The sequence below is a fragment of the Pleurodeles waltl genome, chromosome 3_1, assembly GCF_031143425.1.
Source record: "Pleurodeles waltl isolate 20211129_DDA chromosome 3_1, aPleWal1.hap1.20221129, whole genome shotgun sequence".
NCBI classification, from domain to species: domain Eukaryota; kingdom Metazoa; phylum Chordata; class Amphibia; order Caudata; family Salamandridae; genus Pleurodeles; species Pleurodeles waltl.
Window position 1 is genome coordinate 1,987,226,778 of NC_090440.1, and position 14,590 is coordinate 1,987,241,367.

The 14,590-nt window shown below is 41.3% G+C and overlaps 1 protein-coding gene across 1 annotated transcript in view; it reads right to left on the bottom strand.

The window, feature by feature from the left end:
* The window catches only part of TEX14 (testis expressed 14, intercellular bridge forming factor), a 1,009,455-nt gene that overhangs the window by 539,065 nt on the left and 455,800 nt on the right, over window positions 1–14,590 (bottom strand). Inside the window, exons 7-8 of the mRNA XM_069221587.1 lie at window positions 10,994–11,017; window positions 9,282–9,412 (exon numbers count right to left, since the gene is read on the bottom strand). Coding sequence (XP_069077688.1) covers window positions 9,282–9,412; window positions 10,994–11,017 — 155 coding nt within the window. The remainder of the gene's footprint in view (window positions 1–9,281; window positions 9,413–10,993; window positions 11,018–14,590) is intronic.

Sequence of the window (14,590 nt, forward strand, 5' to 3'; positions counted from 1 at the left end):
GAGGGCTGCAAGAATTTTCTTGACATGTTGGACATGTTTGTTTTCATTGTCTGAGTAGATCAAAATGTCATCGATGTAGACTATGGCAAATATGTCGAGGTACTCTCTAAGAATGTCATTCAAGAAAAATTGAAATGCTGCTGGAGCATTACACAGACCAAAAGGCATGACGGTGTATTCAAAAAGGCCATATCTTGTCTTGAACGCTGTTTTCCATTCGTCACCCTCCCTCATTCTGACCAAATGATAAACACCTTGAAGGTCAAGCTTCGTGTAGATTTTTGCTCTCTTTACTTGTTCCAATAAGACCGGATTTAGGGGTAAAGGATATTTATTCTTGATGGTGACTTTGTTCAACCCCCTATAGTCGATGCAAGTTTGAAATTCTCCATTAGCTTTAGGAACAAAAAACAAAGGCAAAGCTGCAGGAGACTTAGAGGGGCGAATGAAGCCATTCTCCAAAAATTGATCTAGGTATTTTCGTAAATGTTGATTTTCATGTTCTGACAGGGCATATACACGACAGTTGGGAAGTATCGCACCTGGGGCTAGATCAATTTGACAGTCATAAGATCTATGAGGAGGTAGAGTCTCTGCTCCTTTCTCATCAAATACATCTTTGTAAGATGAATACTGTTTGGGCAGCTGAATTTCTTTCTCCGCGGCAGTAGCTATGTAAGAGTTGCAAACTTTTGGTACTTGAATCTTTTGGAGACATTGTTAGTTACATAACGCAGATGAAAACACGATTTTTCGTTCTGCCCAACTGATCTCCAGATTGTGTTGAGTTAACCATGGCAAGCTGAGGATAATCCCATACTGGGGAGAATGGATCACGTCAAGGATGATTTTCTCTTTATGTTTCTTTCTTTGATTCTTATCTTCACAAATCATCGACAAGGGGATAGTTTGAAGAGTTACCAGACCTCCAGTCAAGAGTTTTCCATCGACTGCCTGGATGATTTCTGGGATCTTCTTTTCAATACATGGGATCCCCCATGCACGAACCAATTAGATATCAACAAAGTTCCCAGTAGCCCCAGAATCGACTAGAGCTTTTTTGAAATAGATCTTTTTCTTGACCTGAACTCTTATTTCCAGTTTAAGATATCTAGATTGTGAAGGGTCCACGGTGACACCCAAGAGCAACCCTTCTCTGCATCTTGGGTGTTTTAGTTTTCCAACTCGACTGGTGCATTTGCTGCGACCTTCTGAACTGGATCTTGGTTGTTCTTTGGTTTGATTGGACAATCTTTGGCAAAATTACCTTTTTGCCCACAATAAAGACATTGTCCATTATTTCTACGTAGGTCCTTTTCATCTTTGGTCAAAGGTCTTCTGATGGTTCCAATTTCCATTGGTTCCGGCGTTCTTTCTTTCGGAGTTCTTGAGTCTCTGTTATCATGAACGCGCCATGAATATTTTTCAATCTTTTTGCGCGTTCTTTTACGTTCTGCTAAACGATGATCAAGTCTCAAGACAAGATTTATTCATTCTTGACAGTCTGTAGGTTGTGGGTCGATTTGCGCTAAGATATCTTTTAGTTCCTCTTTGAGTCCCTTGTAAAACAAGACCGCTTGTTTTTCTTCAGGCCAGGATGTCTCGGCAACCAGCCGGTTAAAGTTGGCTTAATATGACACTAGGTCTTGATTCCCTTGGCGTAAATCGAATAATTCACGATCTGGTGACTGAGTTACAATTCTACGATCAAAAACGCTCTCAAATTCACGAACAAAATGTCTCCAGTTGTACAACTAGGGACTATTTTTACGCACAAGAGGAATTGCCCAAGTAGCTGCATCCCCAGACAGATATGATAACAAGAAAGCTACTTTGGACTGGGCATCGGGGAAAGTATTTGGTCTGCAGGTGAAGTGTAGTTCCACTTGAACCAGGAAAGATTGCGCTTTCAAAGGGTCACCTGAGAAACGTTCTGGGGGAGCTAAAGGAATTGCAGAAGGAACATTTAGGGAAATCAGATTACTTCCAGAAGCTTGAAAAGAAGTACCTGGCCAAGACACACCTGTGGGACTTTGTTCCTTCTTCTCTACCTTATCTTGCAACTGACTCACTCTCCCTGCTAAGCTAGTTGTCAATTCTTTGGATGATACCACCTCTGCTTGGAGCTGGTTGATAGCCTTGATGAGCTCGTCTAGCGTGGCCATGCTGAGAACATACACAAGCCAGGAGGATAATAATTTGTGGGCTCACTATTCTGTCAAGAGTCACCAGATCCTCGGGGTCTGTGCACGTTCCCAACACATCCACCAGTGAACAGCTCCAAGACTCTGATAGATTAATCACAGAGACTGAGAGAGTTCAAGAGGGTAAGAGGGGATTAGGAAGGGAACAGCTGGGAAGGAGACCCATAGTAAGAAAAAGGTTAGAACACACAATATGAAAATTATATCTCCTGAATACAATACTATGATTCTAAGCCTAGTCACTCTGAAAACATTGTTGTGTTGGCTCTCATTATCCTAAATGAGACTACTGGATTTCTGGGTGTCAGAGTCGTTCCTGGTGTGGGGGACTAAGTCTGACCCACTAAGAAGGACCTCTGTCACCTTCAATCCGGTTTTGCTCCGGCTAACTAGCAGTGCCTCATCTCTCCCAAGGGGAAGGGATGATTTGGCAGCTGAGCGCATGACATCTTAGAACTTCTCAGGGAAGTCGTGGTCACTCAGGTCCCAACCAGCTCTCTCATTTACAGTATGATCTCATATACAAATGACAGAAACAGTTTAAGTTTTATAGATTGATTTAATAAAACGACTGCATTCTAGATAATAAGGCGTGAGCCGCAATAACTAGAACCATACAACACAGTAGGATTAAAATAGTAACTAAGATAGTGAAACATAGGAATAACGCTATCATAGTGTTAACAAACTACGTTCTCTCTAATTTTGTTCTATTTTGAGCACAGCATGTTAAGCGTTAAGCTTGCCTTTCAGATTCCCTGGGAAGACATCAACCCTCATACCTGAGCAAAGGCCTGTGATCTGGATCAGCATCTGCAACATGGCAGTCAGTGTATAGTTGTGGTTCCCTGGTCGGAATCTCCCTCTTGCATGTATTAGGACAAGGAAGTGTTTTTATAACTAACATGTAGATGTGGTAACAAAACGTCCTACGCAAGAATGTGTATCGTCTACAACCCAAAGAATAAACTCCTACCACGTCTATCGGCAATGTACCAGACTGTATCCTTGACTGAAGCAGAGTGAGCGAGAATGTGTTATTGAAAACTCTGATGCTGAAGTAGGCTAAACAGTGTGATAGAAAGAATAAAACAAGACCGTAGAACTGGTTATTAAAAAAGAACAGTACGAAGCTGAATAAAATGCATCTAGAGCAAAGTGCACGGAGGCCTGATGCTGCGAGCAAAGAAATAAAATGCATCTAGGGCAAAGCGCACAAAGGCCTAACGCCTGAAGCAAGCGCGCAAAAGCTACATAAAAATGGCTGCACTACAACATGAACAATCTAAGAGTTAAGTTTAAAATGACTAAGTTTCAAGATGGCTGGATACCTGTAGGGGAATCAAGATGAATTAAATGAAAACTTCCTTATTCAAGTACTTTCCTTTACATGAGAATCAGAAAAACATTCTAACTAAATTTTAAACCAGTCATATAAATCCTGTTTTAAGAATTTATTCTAGGACCATACAATATTGCAACTAGAAACTCTGGCCTTCTGTGTACTCTTAAAATGTTTCAACACAAATTGCGCATATTGCAGATATATATATATATATATATATATAGTAAACACTATAAAAGGATTGTGCACCATGAATAACACAATATGGATTCAGGAAACAAATCACATAACTTGTCAACTCGAATATTACATAATAAATATCTTAGAATAGTGGCATACGATTAACAACATGAAATAAGCTCGAGGAGAGAATCGTGTGTCTTGCCGATTCGAGTGTCACCATGTAAAATACCAAGAAATGGTAGCACACAATGAATAACAAAGTCAAATCATCATTAATCGAATCGCGCGTCTTGCCGATTCATAAAACACGATGTAAATGTCAAGAAATAACAGCTCACAATAAATAACAAGATCAAAGTACAATGAAACGAATCGCGCTTCTTTTGCTGATTCTTATGCCACCATGTGAACGTCAAGAAATGGTAGCGCGCAATGAACAACAAAGTTAAATCCTCATGAAACGAGTTGCGCGTCTTGCCAATTCGTAAAACATCATGTAAATGTCAAGAAATAGTAGCGCGCAATGGACAACAATGTTTTAAACACCATAAAACGAATCGCGCGTCTTGCCGATTCTTAAGCCACAATGCCAAAGTCAAGAAATGGTAGCACACAATGAATAACAAAGTCAAACCTTTATGAAACAAATCACGCGTCTTGCCTATTTGTAAACTACCATATAAATGTCAAGAAATGGTAGCGCGCAAGTAATCTGTTACTCATTTAAGAATTAAACCAAGAATATGAAAATTCTCAATAACGGTGCCGGGATAGTCCAACCACTGTCTTACCGCCTAGAACAATGATCACCAATGAAGGATGAAGGGCAGAAGACTGGAAGATCCAAATAGGCCGCCGGGACAGGAGCTCAGGCAGAAGCTGCTGCTCTGCACCGGGACCTCTGAATAGTGAGCACTGGGAGTTGAGCTGGCTCTCTTTTATAGAGTCTTGGCCCAGCCCAGAACCACGCCCAGGCATGTTGCAAGGAAAGTCTCTGGAAGGCCCTCGAAAGGGACCACACCCTAACACACTCTGAAAACCTGCAGCAATACATTGCAAAGGAACAGTATTTGTAAGCATATTAAAAATAAGTTTTCAGGATTGAACTCTGCAATGCAAAAGGTTGAAGCACAACATATCAGCACAATGCATACATTACGTTGTTTTGAGAGTGCTGGGTTTTTGCATTTTTGTCGCCAATAGAGCACGTACTGCTCTGGTGTTGACACATACAAATTCAGATTTTGGTGGTTTTGTAAAACCGAAAATTGTTTTTTTGTCAGGCTGCCACAAACAAGTGACGCAATGCCAACACAAAATCTTAGTAGATCTGGGCCTTAGAGACTCACAGTGTGCCAACAGCAGGGTCCAGTCCAGTTGCTACTAGTCAGCAGGTACTTCCAGGAAAAAGACTCTTGTAGCCACAAAGGAGGTCAGGCAACTGACCCTTGGAAGGTGATTTACTAATATTTTGTGCTGTGTTTGCATCATAAAAGTCACAAAACCCAGCACAAAATATTTGTTTTTGTTTTGACTGACAAGTTGCTAAAGGTAACACAAAGCAGTGCAAAATGCTGGCTTGCGTTACTTAGCGCCATGGGGACGTTCCATGGGTAGTACCTGGGCATTCCCAAGGAAGCCCCCATGGTTTTTTACATTAAAAAACATACCTACCAAAAACGAGAGAGAGTTTTTCGTCAAAAAATAAAGCCTTTGGAAACCAGGTGTTAAAAGAAGAAATGTTTTTATTTCTCCTTTCTTTCCCGACTTTGCATGTGTGCTGCACTGTGCAGCACACACATAAAGTAGGAGAAGTGTTATAAGTTGTCAAGGCATAGTTTTGTACTGGAAGAGTACCCTTCTAATGCAAAACCTATCCTAGACTCACGCACACACCTGTGCACTATGTTGCAAGGGTGTATGCATAGTGCACGGCAACTAAAACCTGTGCTGGCACCAGGGAGAATCGCAGTAGATATGGTGTTATCCTACCCCCTTCTTGTCACAATGCAGCATTTTTGGTTACTGTGCTGCGTTGGGTGACAGTTTGATAAATTAGGCCATAGAAGTCTGCTTCTTGGGTACTAGAGAGAGCAGGTCCAGTCCCTCAGGGCTCCTCTCAGTCCACAGGCAGCAGATCCAGTCCTCATGCAATCTTCTGCTTTTCCAGAAAGTGTTCTGAAGTAGAACCCGTCAGGTGTCATATGTATGCCTTGCATTAGCTAGTGGGTGGGAATGAATCCTGGGCACATGTTAACCAGTGGGATAAAAGTTCCTGGGAGTAGCCTTACCCACATTTGCAGCAGTTCCTTTTTCCCTTACTGAAAATGCCATCGGTCAGGATATTTTTAAGATGGTGAAAGCCTTTGTCCACGCTAAATTGGGATCTGAGGGCTACGGGTTTGAGGGTAAGTGTACTATGGGAATTCTCATGTCCTCCCATATCTAACATTAAAAACTAGTTTGAGACAGGCCCTGAATTCACAACAATTCCAGTGTCTGTCTTGGCATCATGTTCTCTCCTTTTCAAACGTGTCTCAAATGCTAAATGTGGCTCAAAAGACCTGTCAAGCAGGAGTTGACACTGTAGTGTTGAAACTGATGCCCACGAACCCCACCCGGCATCTTCAGTGGAATTCCAAGGAGTCATCTCTGCCCGTTTAAATCAACTTATTGTTTGGTCTTGTGAGACATTTCAGACCTTTCCCACACTTATTCAAAGTTGAGCACACGTTGAGGGCCAGCAGAGACTTAAGCTAATTAGCCTTGTGACACTGCAGGCTGTATAGGGTAAATTTCCAAAAGTTACTTCCTTTAATATTCATTAAAAATCCAACTTTACCACTGAATTGGATTTTTCATACCTAGTAAAATAGTTGTTTCATTATTTTCTAGTTGGTCCCAATCTCAAGATACAGCATTAGTATTTTAATCTGTACTCTGGTTTTTTACATAGGAGAGCTAGACCTGCCAGGTGAAAATAGCATTTAGGGCCTTGTAATTATAGGGACATGGTAATAATAATTTTCTACATGTCTCACTTTGAAATACGGTACACCCTACATTGTGGCCTACAAGGCTTTCAGGAGGGCAACTTACCAATATCTAAAAGAGAGTTTTTTACCCATCACAAAGGGTTTATTCAGACAGGTTGCAGTGGATGGTTTGCACTGTTACAGTCAGAATGCAGTAAAAGTTCTGAAGCCATATTTACAATCCTACAATAGCGGATAGTGCAATAGGTGTTGCAGTCCACTAGCAGCATATAACTTCCAGGCTCTGGATGCATTTTGTGCCACACACTAGAGTTAGTTAAACAGACCAGTTAGGAGTATGATAATTCAACCATGTTTAAAATGAGAAAACACGCACTGTACTACTGGTTAGCAGGGGTAAACTGCACAGAGTTCTAAAGTCAGCATAAAGGTAGGTACCAGAAAAAGGTGATAAGTGGTCATCAAGAAGGTGAAGCACGAAGAAACAAGGGCCTATGATATACTTTCAAGATGTTTGAATTTACTCACAGCCGTAGCACCACTGCAAAGTGAGCTTCCGAATAAAAGTACCTTTTGTGTCACTGATGGGTTGAGGCTTTCAATAAGTCATGATATATGCACTCTATCCCTCAACTTTGCACTCATGCTTCCATTCAACCATTCACTGACTAATTTTTCAGTAACCCCATGACATAACCACAAAACACACACAAAACAAATATATGCAAGATAAACTAAAAGAATACAAATAGAAAAAAAACACGCTGCAGTCTAAACATGGAGGGCATATGTTTACAATAATGAAACTAAACATAGCAGCTGGGGTCTGTCCTGCATAGGTATTGTAAGTAGTCTATTGCTGTATTAAAGTTAAAAAATGGCTGCCATATTTAGAACCAAACAATGATACACTATTGGACACCAGTATTCCATGATGGTCTCCTGGTTTAGAAGAAGTGGCCATGTAAGTTAGGGCAGATGAAATGAGCTGCAGGCAAGCGACCTGTTAGCACTGCCAGGAGAACAGTGGTACCCTCTTAGGAAACAATAAAATAGAAAGAGAAGAAACAAAGAAACACAAGGGAACTATAAAAGGAGAAAATTCATAATGAAAAGATTGGCAAACCAGCCCTTGGAGTGCACACATGGAGCGCACACATTTTCAGGTGGGTCAACTTATGTGATCAGAAAATGTAGTCATTCATAGGGCAAGACACAAGGGAGCCAATGACTGATGTGGACTGAAAAATTAACTCATGCAGCTCGCTGTCATGGATGGAAACAGAGTGTAAATGACACTCAGAAAAGCAAGTGGCACACCACAGCTAACCCAAAGGTCCTCTATGTATCTATATGGGTAAGTATTCATAAATATTAGAAGTGTTCACATTTTGCATAATTTTCTTTTGCGTGACTATATAAAACTATGGGTCATATTTATACTTTTTGACGCAAGCCAGCGCTGGTTTGCATACAAATTTTTACCGCCGGCTAACGCCATTCCAACGCTGCAGGCGGGCGCCTTGTTTATGGATTGACGGTAGCTGGTGCTGCGGGCTGGTTAGAGTAAAAACAAATGACTCTAACCGGGCAGTGCAGGCGTAGGGAAGAATGGGGGTTGTGCGTCAAAAAATGGTGCAAGTCAGGTTAGAGTAGAAAATCATGGCTCTAACCGGACTTGTGCCATTTTTTAACGCACAACCCCCATTGAAATATGCCTTAGCAAAGACAGGAGTCATGTACCCCTGCCCAATGGCCATGCCCAGGGGACCATTGTCCCCTGGGCATGGCCATTGGGCACAGTGGCATGTAGGGGAACCCACGTTAGGCCCCCATATGCCACCTAAATTGTTTTTGAAAAAACTTACCTCTACTTACTTGTAATCACCTGGGGTGGGTCCCCCCATTCATGGGTGTCCTCCAGGGGTGGGCAAGGGTGGCAGGGGGCGTCCCTGGGGGCAGGGAATGGAAATGAGCCCACAGGTCCCTTAACGCCTCCCCTCACCCAGGCGTTAAAAAACAGCGCAAATCAGGCTGGGTGCCATTTTTTAAGGCCCGCCCCCTCCAGTGCATCAAAATGACGTGGGAGTATAAATAAGACGCACAGGCCTTAAAGTCAGTTTTTGGACGGGAACACCTACCTTGCATGTCATTAAAGCAAGGCGGTTTCAAGTATCCAGAAAATGACACACACTGCTGAATTTTGACGTTCGCGGGGCTGGGCATCAAAGTATAAATATGGTGTTAGGTTTGCACCGAATTTGCGTCAAACATTTTGACGCAAATTCGGTACAAACAGAGTATAAATATGCCCCTATATTTCATCACAAAATGCATCATTGCATTATATTTTGGTGCAATGTTGCACTGATTCTAAGTTCTCAGAAAAAGCCAATCATCATGTAATGCTAGAATGTCTGTCTATATCCTCTTGATGTCGCTGTTAACATTCTCACCAAGTACAATACAATCTCTAACCTGAAATTACTTTAGCCTTTGTCTAAAAATACATCAAGCTGTGCAACAGCTGTAAACACAGAACAGGGAACTCACTTGGTCATGGTCATATGGGGTCCACCACAAAAAGAGAACGTTGGCTCATCATCTGCTTGTACTACTTCCTTTTCCTCAATTACTGGTAGAGAAGCCAAATAAGCAAGCTGTCTACTTCCTGTGAAACACAGCTAAAGGATTAAAAACAGTGGGTCACTAGTGCACTTGTTCAAAAGGCAGATGCAGTGAGGTTGTAGGTTCAAATATAATTTTACACACAGGCTATTGGTACATTCCCACCCTGATGCACTGATTATTCAGGGTGATACAAAGGCTTATCTAGCCACACCCAGTCCCCATTGAGGCTCTAACAATGGCTAATGGTCACAGGTGAATCATGCCTTCCAGCTAGGAACAGAACAGCCAACCGCAAACTAGTGGTGATTTTGGGATACAACTAGAAACCAGTGCCCAGATGTAATAAACATGTGTGTTCTCCTTGCACCATGTAAGTCAATGTAAGGCAGCACAGAGCTTAAGTGGCATTTCCAAAACCACGCAAATCTATATTTGTGTGGCCTGCATCACTTTTCACAAAGTAACACAACGCAGTGCCCTGTGCTACCTTGCATTACCCTCTGTGAGGGACGTTTGGTGGGTGGCGCTACCAGGGTTGAGAATGGGTGCTCCTGTGTATCCACACATGGATTTTGCCACAAAGTCAGATTTAGTAGTCATTGAACATGGGTTTGAGCCAATATGGTGTACCTACCTGACCTTTGCACAACATTGAGAAATATCTTTACTGCTTTCAAAAACAATCCTACCCACAAAGTAGACTCTCTTGTATCATGGCATAGGGCTGCCTGCGTTGGCGCTAAGCAACCACAAATGTGCCAGCACAGAGAGAGAGCTGAACAGTGCCATATCTTTGTAAATATGGCACAGTTCAGCTCTGTCCCCTTCACGCAATGAAACACAACAACTTGCATTGTGAAACATCAGTAAATCTGGTCCCATATTTGGTCAGTTAACAAATGTATCTTCGAAGTGATCTCTGAAGAAGGACAAAATTATTCAGTAGTAAAATATGTCAGCTTCTAATGGCGTACTTTAACACTAGTCTTTTCCTGGGTTGCACCTGATACAAACCTCTTCATATCTGCAAAAATTCAGCATCATGAATGAATATGCCCTGTCTGAATGCATACTTTTGCTGATGTGGGCTTTCATGTGGTTGTTATTCCTGCAAGGACTGTTTTATGTCTACATGTTTAAGCAACTGGAAAGTAGCTTCCAATCTCAACACAGAATGGTAGTAGTTTACAAATGAAAACTACTGTATGAGATATAAGTACCTCTGGCCAATTGCCTTAGGCTTCATGACATTCCATGTTATGCACTATTTCTTCAATAATATGTTTGCAATGCAATTTGAGATTTTTTATTTTTTTAGATTAATTTCCTGCATTATTGTGTGCTGAAATAATTAAGAAAAACAGATTAAATTGATTTATTAAAAATCAATATATTCAAAGAGATATGATTAGCATTGCATAGAGACAAATATAAGTCATTTATATCCTATTGTAAGAGATAAATATATGGTGTTACATTATACACAACTTCTGATGGAAACAGAATGCAGCTGTCAATGACAATGACCAAATAACTATTTAAAAAAGCTATACGTATTACAGTATGACTATGATGTGTTAAGAATTACAGAAAATTATAAGGATTGTTGCAATACTTTTTATTGATTATCTTACCTTTCCATACCCAAAACTGAAAATCTTTTTTGCCGGAGTCAAGCCACATTTTAAAAATGTGCACAAAGGATTGGTTATGTTTCTAGATATAAAAGAAAAAGGGAAAGTGTTAATTTGCATGATATTATACAACTAAAGAGTCACAAACCTATAGCATTTGTCATGACCACGAGTGTTATTTAGGTTCAGCGGTAACTGGGCAACTAGCAAAAATTGGTTGATGCACTGTCCGAGGACCCCTTAGTTCCCATATCTGAAATAGAGACAAACAAGCTGTGATGTTGACAGTGGAGCCACAGCCATCACTGGAGGGTTAACAAGGGGCTAAGAAGGGGCAGACACCACCCCCCCAAAAAGAGTAAGCCCATTCCTTTTTACAAACTGCATTTCTAAAATTACCACAGACTAGAAGGATCCAAAACAGTAGGTAAAATACTCCAGGTCAGAGATGAAGTCCAGCAACACACATAGCCAACCCCTTGTACTGCAACACTCTCCTATAGAAAATAATGGAGGAGGGGAACAACTGTATGTAATCTGCAAGACTCACTGGTCCACTGTAACAGCCCTCCAGACCTGTAGAAAGGATGACACCTTCCCTCCCGACTATGTGTGCTCCCTTAAGAGGGAACTAAGGCATCTTTCCAGATGGAACCAGGGAAGATGAGGAGGAAAGTTGCTGGGGTTCGATGATTTTCAATTTATCTCTGCCCCTGTATTAACAGAGAAATGGGCTTGGGCGTTGGGGATTTGGAAGAACTGAAGTAGACAAAAGGTAAATGCTTATAAGCAACTTCCAGTACTGACTGCACATCAGCAGTTGCTCTGTATGCCATGAACCTCTCCAGTCGGCTTTGTCACCAAACATTCAACAGCCATCTAATGGTTTATCCATAAGACTCGTCTGTATATCTCCAGCGAAGATAGTGTGACTACCAACCAAGCATGCCTCCTTAGATCTACAGATAACACACTAGTATTTATGGGTTTACCACTGTATCATGCATCTCAAGAAGTGCAACGCAACGTCCGAAATGCGCCAGAATTGCTGCGCATCTGCAAATCAGGAGTAGGAATGACGCACTGGCTGTAGTATAAAAACCTAAACATTACAAAACACTTTGGCAAACTCAACTATGCCATGGAGGTCATCATTCTTCAAGGAGGAGTAGCAAGAAGAACACCACAACCACCACCACCACATAGGCAGCAAAGGAGGCGGGAGTGTGTGCTCCAGCAGCGCACATCCCTTGCTGAACTCCAGGAGGAGAAGATCATAAGGTTCTACGACTCAGGAGGGAGTTCTATCAATGAATTGCTGCAGAAAATTGGACCAACTCTCCAGCCACCAACAGCAAGGGCCAATAACATCCCCCCACATTGAAAATTAGGGCTGTGCTCCACATTCTGGCATCCAGGTCCTTCCAGATCACAACAGCCAGATTGGTAGAATTCTGGTAGGAAGCATTTTCTGTATTCCTCCCCCCTGTCTTGGATGCCATCATCCAACTCAGACCCCAGTACCTTTTCTTTCCCAACTCAACAAGAACAGGACACCAAGCAAGTAATCTACCCAATTGTTGGATTCCCACATGTTGTTGGTGCAACAGATTGCACACATGTGCAATTGATGCTCCTTGCTGCAACATCCCACCTCTTCCATAACTGGAAGCACACATATTCAATTAATATCCATAGCGGACCATCAGGGGATGTTTATCATTAAGCTGGCCAAATATCCAGGGAGTGCACAATGCCTTCATCTTCCCCCACAGCATTATACATGAGTGGTTTCGGAATGGAAGATATGGGGATGGCCTACTCACTAGTAATCAAAGCTAAAATATACCACATACGAAGAAGTTGTAATGTATGACATAATAGCCATCTTTGTGTTTGTCTATGGAGCTTGTGCCATGTGCACATAGTGGGAATAACTTACCCAGATATGTAGACAATGAAGTTCTATTGTGTCAGTTCCTCACCAATTCTGCAATGTATTATCAAAATGACAACTGTGTGAAGTATTCCCTCATTTCACAGTGTGTGAGTAGACAGAACCACATATTCTACAATGTTAACAAATCAATACACAAATCATGTGGCACACCAGCAAAGTCAATTTAAGTACAAAGGGTAATTATTAGTTAAGAGTGATGATTGTATGTTCAAAGGTGTGAGTAGTCTTAGTATTAGTCATAGTTTTACTAAAATAATGTTTTTTAATCAACTCTTGTGTTCTTAAGTAAATGTGTCACGCATAGCAGTAAATGTGTATGCTGACCAAAGTATCAGCAGCGCTAAAGGAAGAAGTAGTTGTAAATTGTCATGCACTGTAAGTGGAGCCCCAAATTGTGTGTAAGTGTGGATTCCAGGTAAATGTTTGGAACCAACAGTAGAAAGTACACATATACCTCAGCCATTCTTAGAGTCTAGGCCAACATACACATTGTTATCAACCCACACTGACATACTACATCAAGGTAATAGATTAGCAGTTTTGTTGGGCAACTTAGCTACATTTTCTGCATCTCACACCCATAAATGTAAAAGTCACAAAATCAAATAATATGCTGTCAAACATGTCATACACCAGTAACTAACATATATTAAATCAACTGGAGTAAGGTACCACAGTGTACTTAGGATCCCAATCACATCACTTTCTTGCCACAACAATGGTGTCAGAATCAAGGCCTATAAGTACTGATACACCTACAAGTCAAAATCACATACATACATGAGAATTTCCAAAGTGTTGTGTCTGCAATAAAAATGTAATAGTATCTCCATCAGTTGTCCTGTATAAAAACGGCCTAAACTGCCTTATCTATGTGTCAATCTAATCATCAGGGCCCCTAACCCCACAAAAAACATTAGCTAATGGTTGAGCACAAACTATATAACTATCAATGTCACATGCTCGGATTTTACTACATGTACTAAGCAAACAGCCATGATAAATTAACTGAACTGTTTCAAGGCTGTGCTATTGTCATATAGACAAGCAACTACATCAGAAGTGTCAAAAGGACAAATGTATTTGTGAGTGTCAAATATGTCAGCAGTGTCAAAACCTACCTAGGGCTCAATATATGCCCGAGTATATGATCATAAGCTTCATACTTTGCACATAAATTGAGTGCAAAAAACATAGGGCTGTTAAGAACATTCCAAAATACTTATCAAAGAAATCTACCCCCTAAGCATAAAAGTCAGCATGCCTAAGGCCCAGATTTATACTAGCATTGCGCTGAATTAGCATACTTTTTTTAGTTTTTACGCTAATTCAGCGCAAACCTAACTCCATATTTATACTTTGGCTCTAAACCCATCTAACGCCAAAGTTATAGAGTTAAAGTCATTTTTTGCTAGCGGGAAACTACCTAGCGTCAATGACATGCAAGGTAGTCGTTCCCGGGCAAAAAAGCCCAGGAGCCTTATTTTTCCTCCCGTGCAAAAATGGTGCACGGGAGGGAGGCGGGCGTAAATAATGGCGCTAAGCCTGCTTAGCAGCATTATTTCATGCCTGGGTCAGGGTAGGCATTAGGGGACCTGTGGGCCCATTTCCATGGTGGAACACCATGGAATGAGTCC